Genomic DNA, 19,915 nt, shown 5'->3' on the forward strand with positions numbered 1-19,915 from the left:
TTTCCAGGGCCTTTGGAAGTGAAACAGCCGCACAGCATCACTGACCGACCCCCATACTTCACAGTGGGTATGAGGTGCTTTTCAGCACCAAAGCACACGGTCCCAGTTGAAGGCTGGGACTGTGTGTATTTTTGTGTGAGACCAAGATTGAGCTTTTTGGCAACAAACACTCTAAGTGGGTCTGGCGTGCCACGAAAGATGCGCATGCTGAAAAAGCACCTCATACCCACTGTGAAGTATGGGGGTGGATCAGTGTCATTTTCAAAGTATCGGAATCAACAAGAAAATATCGGACATGCCTTTTTTTTAATAATACATATACTGTATATTTTTTAATTAAATCGTTTTCTAATTGTATTTAACGTTACAGACATAATATGTTACACTCATCCAGAGTCTTTAGTTTAGGCTTAAGGTAGGGTTATAAAATTTATCCCGTTAACGGCGGTAATTAATTTTTAAAAAAATGTATCACGCTAAAATATTTAATGCATTTAACGCATGCGCTGCACGACCCACTCACGCATTGTCGCGTTCAATCTGTAATGGTGCCGTTTTACCTATATATAGAGCTAAAAGGCAGCGTAAAATGAGTAGAGTGAATTTTGGCAGCCTTTGGAGCCTTTTTTTAATTGGCTAAAGCCTTACAATCCCTCTCCCTACGATTAGAAATATCGTGGGAAGCAATGTGGGGAAGAAAGGTAGTAATTGATCTTTTTCTTAACACCATATGTTATTCCCCAACGCAGAGAAGATATATCAATTGGTACCACTACGCACAGTCATGGTTGCACTTCCCATCATGCATTTGGGCAGAACAGTTAAATGCTCAACAAATACACTAGATGACAATATTTAGTCACAATATACAAAGTCACATTTATCCTTTAAGAATTGCAAGTCTTGCTATCCGTGGATCCCTCTCACAGAAAGAATGTTAATAATGTAAATGCCATCTTGAGGATTTATTGTCATAATAAACAAATACAGTACTTACGTATGTACTGTATGTTGAATGTATATATTCGTCCGAGTTTTATTCATTTTTTTCTTAATGCATTGCCAAAATGTATATGATCGGGAAAAATTATCGGGAATGATTGGAACTGAATTGGGAGCAAAAAAAAAAAGCAATCGAATCGGGAAATATCGGGATCGGCAGATACTCAAACTAAAACGATCGGGATCGGATCGGGAGCAAAAAAACATGATAGCGGAAGCTATATATGCTTCTTATTAAAAAAAAAAAAAAAAACGCAAAAGACGTATAAATACGTTTGCGGGACAGTTCAGCATTTAAAAATACAACGTATTTATACGTTTCTGGGAGCAAATGAGTTAAGCATTCACGTTCGGGTCGGGTCGGGCTGCCGTGCCGGACTAATAAATTATTTTTTAAAAAATGTGATAAAACCGAGAGCAGGCTCTCTGTATTGTGCATTTGCTTGTGCACGCACATGAAGCAGTGGCGCCACCCGCATGTGATCCTTTTGAATCTTCTCGTCTGTGTGTCTGCAAAATCGCATGTTTTTAAAAAAAAAATTTATATTTAACTTTGCCAGTGTTATTTCGTTGTGTAAATTATTTTATAATGATCATAAAAATATGTAGATTATTTAAACATTAAGAAAACTTGCGTTTTTTTTCTGCCAACTGAGAATTCGTTACGAAAGACACTTTTTTATGCACACAAAGGCAACACAAATGTGATCCTTTTGAATCTTCTCCTCTGTGTGTCTGCAAAAATCACGTTTTTTTTTTATATTAAACTTTCCCAGCGTTATTTCGTTGTGTAAATGCTTTAATAATGATCATAAAAATATGTAGACTATTTAAACATTAAGAAAACTTGCGTTTTTTCTGCCAACTCGAAGAAATGAAAATAAATTGCTGCTGCTGCGTTTTTTTTTTTTTTCCGCGTCACTCCAAGCCGGGTCGGGGTTCAATACCAGCAGGCCGTGTCGGGTCGGGCTGGATTTTTTAGGCCCAATCTAACCTCTACTATGTCTCTGCTCTCTCAATTGCAAAAAACTGATATTTCCTCATGTTGAAACAGATTGTTATGGCTGCTAAAATGCTGCTGCACTTCATTTTAATTCATTATTTTTTATTGTTACGTGGTAGTTACTGATTGCATTTCTAAGTCGATTGCACATATATAGTGGGCTAGGCCTACATTTGACTTTTGTTCTACATTGCAATTTAGTTGATGTTTTGTTTGCAATTGAACTGATCCCTGGATTGATATTGCAATAAAGATGCTGCTGCGCTACAATATTTTCTTTGTTGTTTTCTTTAATATTTACTTGAATATTTTTATTGATGGGTCGTTGTGACTAAAATACAGTGACTGTTATTACTGATTTTGCACAGGAGTTCAGATGTTGCACTGTGTGAAAGGCTGCTACTGTGTGTAAAAAAAAAAAAGAGAAAGCCCTGGTCTCATTCAAAGCACCAATTAAATGCTGTGATCTGTTTTTTTTTTAAATTTTTATTTTATATATATATATATATATATATATATATATATATATATATATATATATATATATATATATATATATATATATATATATATATATATATATATATATATATATATGGAGTGACACAAGAGCCAATAAAACAGTTGTTTAATGTCTGACCGCTTGTGTTGCCTCATGATTCACGAAAAATATGCTTTGCTTTAGAATTTTAATGCATCCCAGGCTTTAAGGCATCGCCATGCATTGCCGAATCGAACCGAATCGAATCGTGGACTTCCGAATCATAATCGAATCATGAGGGCAGTGCCGATGCACACCTCTAAAAATTAGTATAACTTGTACTAACATTTATCGTTTAAGAACTACAAGTCTTTCTTGTGGATCCCTTTAACAGAAAGGATGTTAATAATGTTAATGCCATCTTGTGGATTTATTGTTATAATAAACAAATACAGTACGTATGTACAGTATGTTGAATGTATATATCCGTCTTAGGTCTTATCTTTCAGTTCCAACAATAATTTACGAAAAAATATGGCATATTTTAGAGATGGTTTGAATTACGATTAATTATGATTAATTAATTTTTAAGCTGTGATTAACTCGATTAAAAATTGTAATCGTTTGACAGCCCTAATTTATGTACCTGACTGTAAACATTTTTTAAGCGCTCCCCAATACATCCTGATAAAGGTTACTAGTCAATAATCCAAAAGAGGCCATTTATTCCTATAGAATGCAAACGCTAACATTAATATAAATAATGGTGCAAATGTATATTATTCACGGTAAAGGTCAGCGGTAATGACATTTTGCATAATTATGAGTTCAAATGAAAATGCATCTCACCCGAAGCCGGAGCAGAACCTGAAGAAGAGGAAGAAACCGTAGCTCTGGGCGAAGCACGAAAGGAAGGAGAAGATCAGGTCGATAGAAAGCACATAGATCAGACACTTCCTGCGCCCCATCTTGTCGCACAGACCGCCCCACACCAGTGCGCCCACCATCATGGCCACGTAAACCAGCAAACCTAAGGACACAGGCAGAGCACTTTAAATTACATTATATGTACAAATACATAAGACGTCATTTTAATTGAGTGTCTAATACTTTTTGCTACCTTATCAAGCAAAATACAGCAACAATTTTCAAACCCTGTAAAAGAAAGCCACAAGACTGCTGCACTGCCTCCAATTAAATTAAACGGAATACAATAATTCACAAATCCATTTCAACCTATGTTCAATTAAACACACTACAAAGGCAACATATTAAATGTTCAAACCAATAACTTTATTTGATCCCCCCACCCTTGCATATATTGGGACAGGCAAAAAAAAAAAAAGCATTGAAAAGGTTGAGGAAAGCTAAAACAAAAGGAAAAACAAACAATTAAAATTTACTTTCCTCATTTTATTAATGCATAAGCTTTTAAATTTTATGTTGCTATTTAATGTTATTGTTTTCGGTTCTATTCAATCGTCCCATTCAATGTTACTACATCCGTAAACAGTTGTACCTCTACTTACAAAATTAATTAGTTCTTGAAGTACTTTCGTAACTTGAAAATTCTGTATGTCGAGACACATTTTCCATGTAAATGCCCGAATCCGTTCCAAGCCCCAAAAATTTAGACATAGATCTTTTATAATGCATAAAAATGCATCAAAACATGTAACAAATACATGTTACAGTTATTGCACAATATGCATACTAAAATCAGAGTTGTGCATAACGTAAAAAAATAAAGACTAAACATTAATACACTCGTGTAAAGCTGTCGGAACACAAGGGGCAGATGAAGAGGACGCTGGGATACACACAGGGCGGAAAACATTCAGGTGACCCAGAGTTCCGCTCTGAGACCCCCAATTTGGCCAAATTTCAAAATTGTCCGATATGCATGTGAGATACATCATTGGAAAGTTTAAAATCTCCGTTTTCTGGGGGAAGAAAAATTTTGAACAGGAGAGCATTTTTGAAAAGAAAAAAAAAAAAAAGAAAATTTTAAACAGAGAAACCCTAACTGGACGCGAGAGCACGCGAGAGCAGAATTAAAGACGCCACGATTTTAACGAGATATTATTGCGTACCTACCTTGTTTCGATCCAAAAACTCCATGTAGCATGTATCACCGAGTGTGAAGACACAGCTGTGAATGGCCACAGCCAGATTTTTTTATTTTTTATTTTATGGGTAAAACATGGTGATATACCAAGGGTTGCGATGCAGAAATCGCTGACAACATGTAGTGGTTGAGATTTTCTTTTTCATATAGTTACCCTTTTAAACGTGATTTTTCTATTTTTCTTTGTTTGGATCGATTATTTATCATCTAACATGCGGGGAAAATGTGACAGTAACAAAACAAAACAAAAAAATACAATGAAGCGATAGTTTTGAGGTAGATATCCGTGAGTTTTTTACAGACACCAAATTTTTCATTGTGACGTAATTTGTTTAAAAGTTTAAAATATGCAAGTGAATAATTTTTTAAAGTCGTTTTCTTTTTTAAAACTAAATATTAGCCATCAATTAATGATTCTAAGCTAAAATTGATAGACATTTTGAATAATAAATATAATTACTTACCTTCTTTTTATGGCTGGGTTGAAACAAAACCGGTTGCGCGATGCCTGTAAACGGGGGTTTTCAGGGTAAAACTGACAAATTAAAAATAGTTCGGGGGCTTAATGCGCCATGAATCTGCTAAGGCAGCATATAGACATATTGTTCTATCAAACGCAACAGTTGTTTTGGCTTAGAATACTCCAGTTTATTTTAAAGAGGGGTGCAAGAGCAGGAACTGCTTTTTCAGTCTTGTCTGTGTTTTCCGCCACATGTACATGAAATAGAGGTCGCGCTTAGCCAATTGGATGCCAGGAATGTCAGGCAATAGCCAGTGGCAGAGCAGCTATAAATATGTTACGTTCAGTAAACTGGGAGCTGCAAGTACCAGCCATACTGTATTTTTGCCTTTCGCATCCTGAAATTTCATTCGTAACAGGAGGCAGTATTTTCCCGTTGAGGTGTGTCTTAACCTGAAATTTCTCTACGTAGAGACATTCATAAGTAGAGGTACCAATGTACATACATGCATATGTACTGTATGTTACATTCAGTAAACTCTGGGAGCTGCAAGTACCAGCCATACTGTATTTTTGCCTTTCGTATTGTTGGAGGCAGTCTTTCAGGTCCTCGTTCATTTGCAATTCAGGTGAGACGGCTAGACTGGATTGCTAGATAAAAGACTGGAGGCAAGAGATCATCACTGAGCAGTTTTAATTTCAGAAATTTCTGGGTGCATTCAATGACAGAACAAAAGCTGTGTAGAGGAATGCACACTGAACAGAGAGCTCGGAGTTGCTTATATGTTGTACAGATAAGGAGGTGTGTCTGTTTGGTGAGTAACTCATCTTGCAAACTAGGTCATGAGCCTTGCTGGTTGACAGTTAAAAGTCCATGATTATCTGAGGCAAAACTGTCAGCGGTTTTCTGTGAAAAACAAGTCCATTTATGGACATGATTGCATTAGGCGAGATGCATACTGACTTCAGTATCCTGAAATTTTATTCCTAACAGGAGGTATTAATTTCCCGTTGAGGCGTGTCTTAACCTGAAAATTCTCTATGTAGAGATGTTCGTAAGTAGAGGTACCACTGTACATACATACATATATAAATATGGCGGAAAAAAACATAGAAGGTTGAAAAAGCAGTTTCTGCTCTTGCAACCCTCTAGAAAATAAATTGCTGTATTTTAAGCCAAAAGAACTGTTGTGTTTGTTTGAAACATTATGTCTATATGCGGCCATAGCAGTTTAATGGATTTCATATATTTCACTGTTTTTAATTTGTCCGTTTTACCCTGGAGACCCACGTTTACATAGACTGCGCAACCGCTTTTGTTTCAACCCAGCCATAAAAAGAGGCTGTTATTATATGTATTATTCGAAATCGCTGTTGTTTTTTTGCTTAGAATCATTAATTGTTGTCTAATATTTAGTTTTAAAAAATTTTTAAAAAACGTATTAAAAATTATTCACTCGCATATTTTAAACTTTTAAACAAACTACGTCACAATGAAAAAAATGGTGTCTGTAAATAAGTTACGTATATCTACCTCATAACTATCGCTTAATTTTTTTGTTTTTGTTACTGTCGCATTTCCCCCCAATATTTTAGATGATAAATAATCAATCCAAACAAAGAAAAAAATAAAATAAAATAAAACGTTTGAAAGGGGAAATATATGGGAAGAAAAAAAAAAATATATATATATATATACACACACATATATATATATATTACTCCTTGGTTATTCTTGCTGTCTGCTCCGGGCCATTGTCATGTTAAAAGGCCCAGTCACGACCCATTTTCAATGCTCTAACCGAGGGAAGGAGGTTATTCCCCAATACATGGCCCTGGTCGTCCTATCCTTAATACAGTGCAATCACGTGCAGAGCCCCCTCCTCCAAAGCATGATGCTACCACCCCCATGCTTCATAGTAGGGATGGTGTTCTTCAGATGGTACTCATCATTTTTCTTCCTCTAAACACTATGAATGGAATTAAAGACCAAAAAGTTGCATTTTGATCTCTTATGACCACATGACTTTCTCCGATTACTCCTCTAGATCATCCAAATAGTCATTGACAAACTTAAAACGGGCCTTGACATGTGCTGGTTTAAGGAGGGGAACCTTCTGTGCCGTGCATGATTTTAAACCATGTCGTCTCAGTGTATTACCAACAGTAACCTTCGAAATGGTGGTCTCAGCTCCTTTCAGGTCATTGCCCAGCACCCCCTGTATAGTTCTTGGCTGATTCCTCACCATTCTTAGGCTCATTAAGACCCTACGAGGTAGATCTTGCATTGAGCCCCAGTCTGAGGGAGATTGACAGTCATGTTTAGCTTCTTCCATTTTCTAATAATTGCTCTAACAGTGGATCTTATCTCACCAAGCTGCTTGGAAACTTCCCTTTAAACTCTTTCCAGCCTTGTAGAGATCTTTAAATCTGTCTCTGGTGTTCTTTGGACAGCTCTTTGGTGTGTATGGGGTGGACAGGTGTTTATATGCAACTAACTGCCTCAAACAGGTCAAAAAGTCAGACTAAAAAATTCCACCTCCACTCCACTTATTTAGGAGAATAAGTGGAGTGGAGGCAAACTTTTTAACTTCTAGCTAATAGGCAGGCGTTCGAATACTTATTTGCAGCAGTATAATATAAATAAATTGTTAAAACATCATATACCGTAATTTCTGGATTTTTTTAGATGGTCTTTCACAGTAGAAAAGCCTCTACAATGAAAATTTCAAACCCGCCCATCATTTCGAAGTGGGAGAACTTGCAAAACAGCAGTGTGTTCAAATACTTATTTTCCTCACTATATATGTACATATAGAGTACATACAGGTCATGTTTGTATATATTGTATGCACATATGTACATACATATATACATACATTTAAATATATACACGTAATTAAACATATATAAATACATAATATACATAATATACATACATATATTAATTTATATACGCACTATTGTATATCCCTCCGTTCGAAATGTTTTCATTGTCCAGCAATAGAAGCTAAACAGATGACCACTGGGAGGCACCCTTCCCCCTTTTATGATAGCATAAAAGTCCTCAATTTGATTTCCTAATGTATGTTTTTACAGACTGACTCCATGTTGACTCCAACGATCAAGACGGTTGAATATTCATGCAGCAGAAATAAGAAATAAAGGTCAGCATCGTAAAACATTGAAGTCGGCTGCTGGCAAATGTTTTCCCGCCACCATTAAGGATTTGTTAATGGTGCCGCCTCGGTCAGCAGGTGTTCAGGTCCAGTTGAGTCATTTTTCTACAGCTTCGAACAACGACCCGCCGCGCTGCCCATTAGATAGAAACCATTATGAAGTTCCTCTTTATTTCTTGGTGGGATTTAATAGACCCCCTAGTCATCCGTGCCTTCCAACCTGCTGTTTTACTACAAGGCCTTAAATACAGCCTGCCCATAGACGGCTTAACGGCACGTGGAGTCGTCGTGTGCACCTTCCCCGTGGATTTATGGGCTGGCGCTCTACACGCTTCCTCCTCCTTCGGTGCAACCTGGTCCAGCTCATGCATGTTCTAAGCGGAGGAATTTGATAAAGAAGGAACTGCCCATGAATGACTGATGCTGCAGTCGATTGTTTAATATTGAATGCAGAGCAGCAATTCAGTATGAATATTACACACACTTTTTCCGTTGCGTTAGTTTTCAAAGAATAAATACTGTATTTATGTGATCAGGCCATTTGGATTCTATACAACCAATATCTCATTATTTACCTACATTGTACCTTCCACCCAATCAGACATACCCATGAATGGACCAAAACACCCCCCAACTAACCTATTAATTCTACCACCAGATTGACTAACGAACCACCCAAGTGACAGACTGACAAACCAACTAACATTCAACCATTGGATAAATGAACTAAGAGACTAAGTAACTCTCTGACTTACTAATAAATTTACCACCCATCCAGCCACAAGCAACAAACTAACTAATATTTGACTATTGGTTAATTAATTAGGAGACCAACTGAGTGACTGTCAGACTTATGAAATAATTTAACTCCATCCAGCTGCAAAACAACTAACTAACTAACTAACTAACTAACTAACTAACTAACTAACTAACTAACTAACTAACTAACTAACTAACTAACTAACTAACTAACTAATATTCGACTTTGGGTTTAATTAACTAAGAAATCGGGCTTAGTGACTGTCTGACTTACCAATTAATTCAACTCCATCCAGCCTCAAAACAACTAACTAACTCACTCACTCACTCACTCACTCACTCACTCACTCACTCACTCACTCACTCACTCACTCACTCACTCACTCACTCACTCACTCACTCACTCACTCACTCACTCACTCACTCACTCACTCACTCACTCACTCACTTTTGATACTAGTTGTACTAATTAGGTGACCACTCAATCTGATCAATAGATGGATGGACCGACCAATAAACCGACTAACCAGCCAATCCACACCAATAGACTAACAACAAATATACCAAAGCTTAAACTTCATTCTCTTGCTTTTGTGCTTTGACACAATATGAATTTGGACCATCTTTCCAATCATCCTGTTGAAGAGCAAAGAAAAAGTCCAGTCCAATGAAAAACTGATCATGTGGTCCATTAGGAGGACGGTAGCAAAAAAAAATGTTATTTTGAATCCCATCTGCGGCCCTGTTGGAGGAACATGAGTGTGAATCAAAGTGGATGATTCTGCAGATCTGCTTCATATTCTCAGCGCCGACGGCGCGCCGCTCCCCTCCGGCTGGCTCTGCACAAACAAGACGACGCCATCTCATTTGCACTGGGGCCTTCCTCCCGCTTTACCCACAGACGCGTCAGAGGCTGCGAGCGTGTCTGACAGCACAGCGCAGCACCGGCCTCCACCACTGCAGCAACATGTTCCGTATTAGCCCGGGAACACACGCGCGCATGTAAGCACGCACACACGAGTGAGATGCAATCACCACCTGCTTCCTCATCCATCTCCCACACTACAGCATCCCTGGAGCCTGTTGTTAAGATGAAATGATGACACTCTAGCTGTGCAACAGGCTGCAAGAACAAGGTGAGAGGCTTTCATTTGCTCTTGCAGGCAGAGGAACAGACGCTATTTCCCTGTGATTTGGACTCGTGATGCATACTGATTCCAAGCCCCTTTTCGGTACTATCAACACAAAGTACTCCCCCAAAAGTGAAACACTATGGGACTTTCTGCAAATAGCAGAGGATAGGTTCCATAGGGTTAGAGTGGAAATGCCAAACAGATCATGGAAGAGAATTTTTGAATATTAAAAATGAACTTGGTGTTATGGGTTGAGTTCTATGTGTCTTGTCCATGTGATTACCCATTGATTTCACCTGCTGTGGCCTGCTCCTTGTGTGTTGACCAATCTGCTGCCTCTTGTATCACCCATCTGTGTCTCATTGTCTTGTTACCCCTCGTCTGTATATAAGATCCCCATGCGGTTTGTTCTTGTTGCTTCATTGTCCATTCCTGTCTCATAGCCAGAGGTGGTAATGCATTACATTTTGATTTACCTAGAATAGATTAGTGAAGAAGAAATGCTACTCTTACCCCTGGGGTACAGTAGTCATTAATTTTTTTTTTCTTTATTCTGCATATTAGATTTGACCATTTTTCTTGCCAGAAACTCCAACATTGGCTCTACCAGTTTCACCATTGAGACGTCGCATCAATATTTACTTGACTCCATTATGCCAATCAGACTCAAGCTTGCCGTTCTATGATCACACCGGCCTGTTCAATCACGTGGTGTCTTTAAAACACTGTAAAAAATTAGTATTTGACATGGACCGCTGTTGTCAACATGACTGGAAAGTGTAGATTTTAATCTCCTTCCCAGTTTTTATTTTGCACCGACTGACCACGGAAAACCGGAAATATCCTCTTTGGACAAATAATGCTTCATTTCTGTAGATTTTTTTTTTCTTGCTAGAATTAAATTTTTTATTTATTTTTTAAAATTTCTTTGTCTTAGTGTGGTTATGTAATAGGGTATAGCAAAGTATAATAATAACAACACTTCATATAGATAACTGTGCTAAGATAAAAACAAAAAAAAACAAAAAAAAAACCATTGTTTAAAAAAAAAAAAAAAAAAAAAAAAAAGGAATCATTGCAAGCCGTATTTTTCGGACTATAAGTCGCACCTGAGGAAAAGTCGCACCAGCCATAAAATGCCCAACGAAGCGAAAAAAAAAAAAAAACATATATAAGTCGCACCTGAGTATAAGTCGCATTTTGGGGGGAAATTTACTTGATAAAATCCAACACATACTGTAGAACAGATATGTCATCTTCAATTGCAATTTACAATAAAAATACAATAGAGAACAACTTGCTGAATAAGTGTACAGTAGGATAATGTTACATGATGCATGAACAACGAAATGCGAATGTGGCCTTTATAGTAACGTAACGTAGCTATTAAGAGTTATTCAGATAACCATAGCACAAAGAACATGCTAACATGTTTACCAAACCATCAGTGTCACTCCAAAACACCAAAATAACATGTGAAATGATACAATAATTTGTTAATAACTTCACACATACAGTGGGGCAAGTATTTAGTCAACCACCAATTGTGCAAGTTCAGCCTGTAATTGTCAACATGGGTAAACCTTAACCATGAGAGACAGAATGTGGGGGAAAAAAACAGAATATTTTCAAGATTTTTAAAGAATTTATTTCCAAATTAGAGTGGAAAATAACTGTTTGGTCACCTACAAACAAGCAAGATTTCTGGCTGTCAAAAAGGTCTAACGAGGCTGCACTCACCTGTATTAATGGCACCTGTTTTAACTCATTATCAGTATAAAAGACACCTGTCCACAACCCCAGTCAGTCAACCCCATAGAAAATCTGTGGAGGGAGTTGAAAGTCCATGTTGCCCAACGACAGCCCCAAAACATCACTGCTCTAGAGGAGATCTGCATGGAGGAATGGGCAAAAATACCAGCAATAGTGTATGAAAAGCTTGTGAAGAGTTACAGAAAACTTTTGTCTCCGTTATTGCCAACAAAGGGTACATAGCAAAGAATTGAGATGAACTTTTGGTATTGATCCAATACTTATTTTCCACCATGATTTGCAAATAAATTCTTTGAAAATCAAAGAATGTGATTTTCTGTTTTTTTTTTTCACATTCTGCCTTTCATGGATGAGGTTTACCCATGTTGACAATTACAGGCTTCTCTAATATTTTCAAGTGGGAGAACTTGCACAATTAGTGGTTGACTAAATACTTATTTGCCCCACTGTAAGTCGCTCTGGAGTATAAGTCGCAGCCCCAGCCAAACTATGAAAAAAAACTGTGACTTATAGTACGAAAAATACGGTACTCTTTTCACTGGATACTTTTATTACTTGTACTTGAGTACATTTTTTGGATGACTACTTTTACTTTTAATACTATTTTGAAGTAATTATTACACTTACTTCAGTAAGATTTTGGCTACTCTACCCACCTCTGCTCATAGCCCTCGTGCTCAAGTTCTAATATTTGATCCCCTGGTCTTTTGTTTGAACTTTGTATTTTAGTTTGTTGGATTAACGAATCATGACGGGTGGTTGGTCTCTCAATTACTTTCTAATAAACTTTGTTCTAATACGTGTTAATTTAGAAATTAAGGACAAGATTTCACACAGCTCCATTGCGAGATCTAGTCGGTCTCAGATCCAATTTAGTTTCAATATCAATAATTTCAACTGAAAACTATCAAAGCAAAACATCTTTTTCGCACCTTTGCCTGAATGGGCCACCTGTCTGTAAAATTTGTGAAAATTACTCGTTGGTATAATCCAACTAATTTATCAAACAAGGAAAATAGCTAACCACAAATCAATCAACCAGCCCCAAAACAATCATTCAAACAACCAACTATAAGAACATAAAACCATTCCACCAACCTCAAAACAACAAGGATTGGATAGGCATTTATCGTCAGTGCAAATGATTTCATATCAGCAAGAGATCATTCCATTGGCGACCTACCAAACTAGATCGAGCTACTTCTCAGATTTCCATTGAAGGGCTTTGGTTCTAACTGAAAATCTAGACCGGTGGTGTGCAAACTACAGCCCACGAGCCAACTGCAGCCCCCTCCCCAGTTTTTATTGGCCTGCTGCAAATGATTAATCTGGCGCACCAGATTAATTGTTCCATGTATCCGCTACGAATACACATACAGTGATCCCTTGCTTTGCGCTTCAAACTTCGTGCCCACAGTCCATCGCGGATTCTTTTTCAATTAAATAATAAATACAGTATTTTATAGAGATGTCTCGATCCGATCACGTACAGTACACCTTTCCCTCCTGCTGCTTTTCTTGCTCACTAAGCAGCTGCTTGTTAAAGTTAGCAGTGAGTGACAGCTCTGACAGTTTTGATCTTGCCAGAGAAGCTTGGGAGCGCCTACCTTGAAAGGCGTCGAACATAAACACTAGCGGTAGTGTGCTGTGGCGACTCATTGTTTGTGTGTGTACAGTGGGGCAAATAAGTATTTAGTCAATCACTAACTGTGCAAGTTCTCCCACTTGAAAATATTAGAGAAGCCTGTAATTGGCAACATGGGTAAACCTCAACCATGAGAGACAGAATGTGGGAAAAAAAAACCTAGAAAATCACATTGTTTGATTTTTGAAGAATTTATTCGCAAATCATGGTGGAAAATAAGTATTTGGTCAATACCAAAAGTTCATCTCAATACTTTGTTATGTAACCTTTGTTGGCAATAACGGAGGCCAAACATTTTCTGTAACTCTTCACAAGCTTTTCACACACTGTTGCTGGTATTTTGGCCCATTCCTCCATGCAGATGTCCTCTAGAGCAGTGATGTTTTGGGGCTATCGTTGGGCAACACGGACTTTCAACTCCCTCCACAGATTTTCTATGGGGTTGAGATCTGGAGACTGGCTAGGCCACTCCAGGACGTTGAAATGCTTGATTTTCACTCAAAATCTCTCGATACATGGCCCCATTCATTCTTTCCTTTACAGAGATCAGTCGTCCTGGTCCCTTTGCAGAAAAACAGCCCCAAAGCATGATGTTTCCACCCCCATGCTTCACAGTGGGTATGGTGTTCTACGGATGCAATTCAGTATTCTTTCTCCTCCAAGCACGAGAACCTGTGTTTTTACTGAAAAGTTCTATTTAGGTTTCATCTGACCATAACACATTCTCCCAGTCCTCTTCTGGATCATCCAAATGCTCTCTGGCGAACCGCAGACGGGCCTGGACGTGTAATTTCTTCAGCAGGGGGACACGTCTGGCAGTGCAGGATTTGAGTCCCTGGCGGCGCATTGTGTTACTGATAGTAGCCTTTGTTACTGTGGTCCGAGCTCTCTGTAGGTCATTCACTAGGTCGCCCCGTGTGGTTCTGGGATTTTTGCTCACCGTTCTTGTTATCATTTTGACGCCACGGGGTGACATCTTGTATGGAGGTCTTGTATGTCTTCCGTTTTCTAAAAATTGCTCCCACAGTTGATTTCTTTACACCAAGCGTTTTACCTATTGCAGTCTTCCCAGCCTGGTGCAGGTCTACAATTTTGTCTCTGGTGTCTTTCGACAGCTCTTTGGTCTTGGCCATAGTGGAGTTTGGAGTGTGACTGACTGAGCTTGTGGACAGGTGTCGTTTATACTGATAATGAGTTAAAACAGGTGCCATTAATACAGGTGAGTGCAGCCTCGTTAGACCTCGTTAGAAGAAATTCGACCTTTTTGACAGCCAGAAATCTTGTTTGTAGGTGACCAAATACTTATATTCCACTCGAATTTGGAAATAAATTCTTTAAAAATCAAACAATGTGATTTTCTGTTTTTTTTTTCCACATTCTGTCTCTCATGGTTGAGGTTAACCCATGTTGACAAATAGGGGCCTCTCTAATCTTTTCAAGTAGGAGAACTTGCACAATTGGTGGTTGACTAAATACTTATTTGCCCCACTGTAAGTGAGCAGCGTGAGGGGATTTCTTGTAAAGACAAGATAATGAGTAAAATCTTTGGCTACTCTACCCACCTCTGTCGATAGTTCTTTCTCTACCACTTACCCAGCAAGCCCTTGTCAGAGTTGGATATGCACATATCCTTCTCGGCGCTGGGCATCACAAAGCCCACCACGAAGCCGTCTACGCCGTCGGCCATAAGCGCCAGGCCCAAGACGACGAAGAGCATCCACTGGAAACGACCGTGTCCGCAGTCCTCCATGATGGTCTCGTACTGCTCGGGCAGGTTGTCCTCATCGTTTTCCTCTTGTTGGGCGGCCAGCTTGGCCTTCCTCCTGGCCTCCAGGCGTGCCGCCCGCCTGGCCTCCTTGATCTCGTCCGGGTGCGGCACGCCCTGGTACTCGCCCTCGTACATCTGCTCGTCCTCGTCTGCGCCCTCTGTTGCATCGCTGGCAGCGTCCTCTTCCTGCGGCGGGTAGTCCGTTTGGTAGGGGTATCCGTCCTGTCCACCGCCATCTTGGCTGTAGGTGTACTCGCCCGTTTCGATCCCCTGCTGGTTGACGTTATTCTGATAGGGATCGTTCATTGTTTTTTCTAGTTCTAGGTGCTAATCTAGCGGGCTTGCTGGTTTGTGATGCTCCGAGACGTCCGGGTGGGCCTCAGCGGCTGCGATGATGCACTATGACCTTCGCATGTGCAACCTGCAACATAACAAAAGTGTTGTGATCTTGATTAGAACTTTATTGGAATCCTGTAAGGTAGTGACTGAATAATAGAGGAATGTAAAAAGATTTATAGAGCAGTGGTTTTTAACCTTGTTAAAGGTACGGAACCCCAATATGTTCACATGTGCATCCACCAAACACTTCAGAATTAGATTTCAAATTCAATACTGCTATGTCTAAGCATGCAAACTAATATCTAAGCAAATTCCTGTCCAAAATGGATTTTGCCATGTGGCATTTTTTTGCCATCTGGAGGAATTAATTTTGCCATGTGGCTTTTTTATTGTGCCATGTGGCAAAATTGATTTTGCCATGTGGCATTTATTTTTTGCCATGTGGCATTTTATTGCAATGTGGCAAAATTGATTTTGCCATGTGGCATTGATGTTTTGCCATGTTGCATTTTTTTCCCGTTGTGGCAAAATGGATTTTGCCATATGCCATTTTTTTGTGGCAGAATTTTGCCATGTGGCTTTTTTTTTGCCATATGGCAAAATTGATTTGCCATGTGGCATTTATGTTTTGCCATGTGGCATTTTTGCAATGTGGCAAAATGGATTTTGCCATGTAGCATTTTTTTTACCATGTGGCAGAATTGATTTTGCCATGTGGCATTTTTTTTTTTTTTTTTGCCGTGTGGCATTTTTTCCCGTTGTGGCAAAATTGATTTTGCCATGTGGAAGAATGAATGTTGCCATGTGGCATCTTTTTTTTTTTTGCCTTGTGGCAAAATTGAATTTGCCATGTGGCATTTATTTTTTGCCATGTGGCATTTATTGCAATGTGGCAAAATGGATTTTGCCATGTAGCATTTTTTTTGCCATGTGGCAAAATCGATTTTGCGATGTGGCATTTTTTTGCCATGTGGCAAAATTGATTTTGCCATGTGGCATTTTTTTGCCATGTGGCAGAATTGATTTTGCCGTGTGGCATTTTTTTGCCATGTGGCAAAATTGATTTTGACATGTGGCATTTATGTTTTGCCATGTGGCATTTTTTTTGCCGTTGTGGCAAAATTGATTTTGCCAGTTGGCATTTTTTTTTGCCATGTGACAAAATTGATTTTGTCATGTGGCATTTATGTTTTGCCATGTGGCATTTTTTGCAATGTGGCAAAATTGATTTTGCCATTTGGCATTTTCTTTGCCATGTGGCAAAATGGATTTTGTCATATGCCATTTTTTTGGCCATATGGCAGAGTTAATTTTGCCATGTGGCATTTTTTTGCCGTGTGGCAAAGTGGATTTTGCCATGTGGCATTTGTTGCAATGTGGCAAAATGGATTTTGCCATGTAGCATTTTTTTGCCATGTGGCAGAATTGATTTTGCCATGTGCCATTTTTTCTGCCATGTGCCATTTTTTTTCGTTGTGGCAAAATAGATTTTGCCATGTGGCAGAATTAATGTTGCCATGTGGCATATTTTTTTGCCATGTGGCAAAATTGAATTTGCCATTTGACATTCATTTTTTGCCATGTGGCATTTATTGCAATGTGGCAAAATGGATTTTGCCATGTAGCATTTTTTTTTGCCATGTGGCAGAATTGATTTTACCATGTGGCATTTTTTTCCAGTTGGGGCAAAATCGATTTTGCCATGTGGCATTTTTCCCCCTTGTGGCAAAATTGATTTTGCCATTGGGCATTTTTTTGCCATGTGACAAAATTGATTTTGCCATGTGGCATTTTTTTTGCCATGTGGCTTTTTTTTTTTTTGCCATGTGGCATTTTTTTGCCATGTGGCAAAATTGATTTTGCCATTTGGTATTTTTTTGCTATGTGACAAAATTGATTTTGCCATGTGGCATTTTTTTTTGCCATGTGGCATTTTTTTTTTGCCATGTGGCAAAATTGATTTTGCCATGTGGCATTTGGGTTGCCATGTGGCAGAATTGATTTTGCCGTGTGGCATATTTTTGCCATTTGGCATTTTTTTTCCCGTTGTGGCAAAATTGATTTTGCCATTTGCCATTTTTTTTGCCATGTGACAAAATTGATTTTGCCATGTGGCATTTTTTTGCCATGTGGCATTTTTTTTTTGCCATGTGGCAAAATTGATTTTGCCACGTGGCAAAATTGATTTTGCCATGTGGCATTTGGGTTGCCATGTGGCAGAATTGATTTTGCCATGTGGCATATTTTTGCATTTTTTTCCCGTTGTGGCAAAATTGATTTTGCCATTTGCCATTTTTTTTTGCCATGTGGCATATATATATTTTTTGCCATGTGGCAAAATCAATTTTGCTATGTGGCTTTTTTTTTTTTTTTTTTTTTTTGGTAAATAGGGTTTTTTGCAAAAATGCCTTAGGTGGAGTTTTTAACGGCGAATAACAAGTCTTTGAGGCTCACAATTCTAGCTAATAGACAGGTGTTCAAACACTTATTTAAAGCAGTATAATATAAATAAATGGTTAATAAAATCATACAATGTGGTTTCTGGATTTTTTAGATTGTCTCTCACAGTGGATAATCACCTACCATGAAAATTTCAAACCCTCCCATCATTTCTAAATGGGAGAACTTGCCAAATCGCAGGGGGTTCAAATACTTATTTTTCTCACTATATATCGTATATACAGTATTGGCCTTCAATTACTTGAAAGTAACACGTGTCGAGGAGTATAATACAATAAAAAATAATATATACTGTACATCTATGGATTGATAAACAAAATAATATGCTGTTTAGGAAAATGAAATCTTAAAACCAAAATACTTTCAACTTACAAGTACATACGTTATTTTTCTTAATGTCTCTCAGAAGTATGCATTATTATAAGAAATATATATTTAGATTTTAAAATTAGATGTATTGGTAATACAAGGATTTGATAAAAGATTTTTAAAATAGTGTTCTATTTCATGTATTTCCCACATTTTTTTTTTACTGATTATTCTTCAAAGCTCAAAGCTGGCAACAATTTTCTACCTGGAAAAGATTTTTTTATTATTCTCCTATCAGTGAATTTTATGACTGTCATCCTTGTTTTAACTGTTGAATCAGAATAAGTAAAGTTCTACTGTTGAAAAACTCAGTCACAATTACATTATCTTAAAATGCATGCTAAAACAAAGCAATGACTCCTTTTTTTAAATTATTTATTTTTTCACGTACGTATACATAAGAACAAGTCTCTAAATTTGTCAGCTTTATAGACATTATTGCTCTGTAGAAAATATGACTTTTACACCTCTATAAGTAATTTAATATGTGGGTGAAATAATAATGCGATCTAATCTCAGCTGACCTTAACGAGTCAAAGGACAAACGTCAGCGATGTCCGCTCACCTGTCAAACTCATTCCACTCATTCAAGGAGCTAAATGTAGCTAAAATAGTAAAAATTATACAACATTGTCCATACTTTTAGTATGAAGATATGAACAGATGAATCCAACAGGATGGATGAGTGATTTTAGTCCTTAGGGAAGTAACAAGAAGGCTTAGCTTGGCCATATCCTGTCACTCAGGTTGTAGATTTTATCATGCCAGAATATAACAATATTGAATGATGATCACCCTTTTTGTTTTACAGGTAAATTAAAGTTAATCACAAAGTTCTCTTACCTGACGGGCCTTCCATAAAACCACATCCGAGTCCAAAAAAAGGTCCCCAATAGGCATTTTCAAACGTCCAAAGCTGACATGTCAGTTTATCCCGAGACCGTGATGCAGTCAAGCCTGAGGGATTAGGATCCAACCTCACGATACGACAACCGCCCACCTCCCCCAACCCCAGTTTGCCTCACCCGGGATCATCCCAGCAGGAGCCCGGACCTCCTCCCTTTTGTTGACTAATGGTACGATCCTGTCTGTGACACCCAGCCCAAATTGCTGAGATCTTTTATTAAAAGGACTCTGGGCAACCAGTGGCTGGCTCGTCTGATTCCTGTTTGTGCAATCTGTAGTCTTACCCAATGTTGGGGCCCTAAAACTACTTGACATACTTCTTACTCCATGCAAAATTTTATTTTGTGTGACATTTAGGTTATCACATGGAATAATTTTTATAATAATAATAATAGAAAGAATAATTCTGCCATTAAAAAAGTAGCCAGGTGGCCAGGATCGTCATAGAATAGAATAGACAACGACAACGAAATTGGATGTGCAACTCCAGTAACGTATTAAGACATACAA

General features: G+C 38.2%; 1 protein-coding gene across 1 annotated transcript in view; it reads right to left on the reverse strand.

The window, feature by feature from the left end:
• The window catches only part of sv2ba (synaptic vesicle glycoprotein 2Ba), a 42,169-nt gene extending 22,676 nt beyond the window's left edge, over positions 1-19,493 (reverse strand). Inside the window, exons 1-3 of the mRNA XM_057849013.1 lie at positions 19,343-19,493; positions 15,157-15,752; positions 3,336-3,516 (exon numbers count right to left, since the gene is read on the reverse strand). Coding sequence (XP_057704996.1) covers positions 3,336-3,516; positions 15,157-15,637 — 662 coding nt within the window. The 5' untranslated portion in view covers positions 15,638-15,752; positions 19,343-19,493. The remainder of the gene's footprint in view (positions 1-3,335; positions 3,517-15,156; positions 15,753-19,342) is intronic.
• Positions 19,494-19,915: the final 422 nt, after the last annotated feature.

Source organism: Corythoichthys intestinalis, chromosome 1 (genome assembly GCF_030265065.1).
Source record: "Corythoichthys intestinalis isolate RoL2023-P3 chromosome 1, ASM3026506v1, whole genome shotgun sequence".
NCBI classification, from domain to species: Eukaryota; Metazoa; Chordata; class Actinopteri; order Syngnathiformes; family Syngnathidae; genus Corythoichthys; species Corythoichthys intestinalis.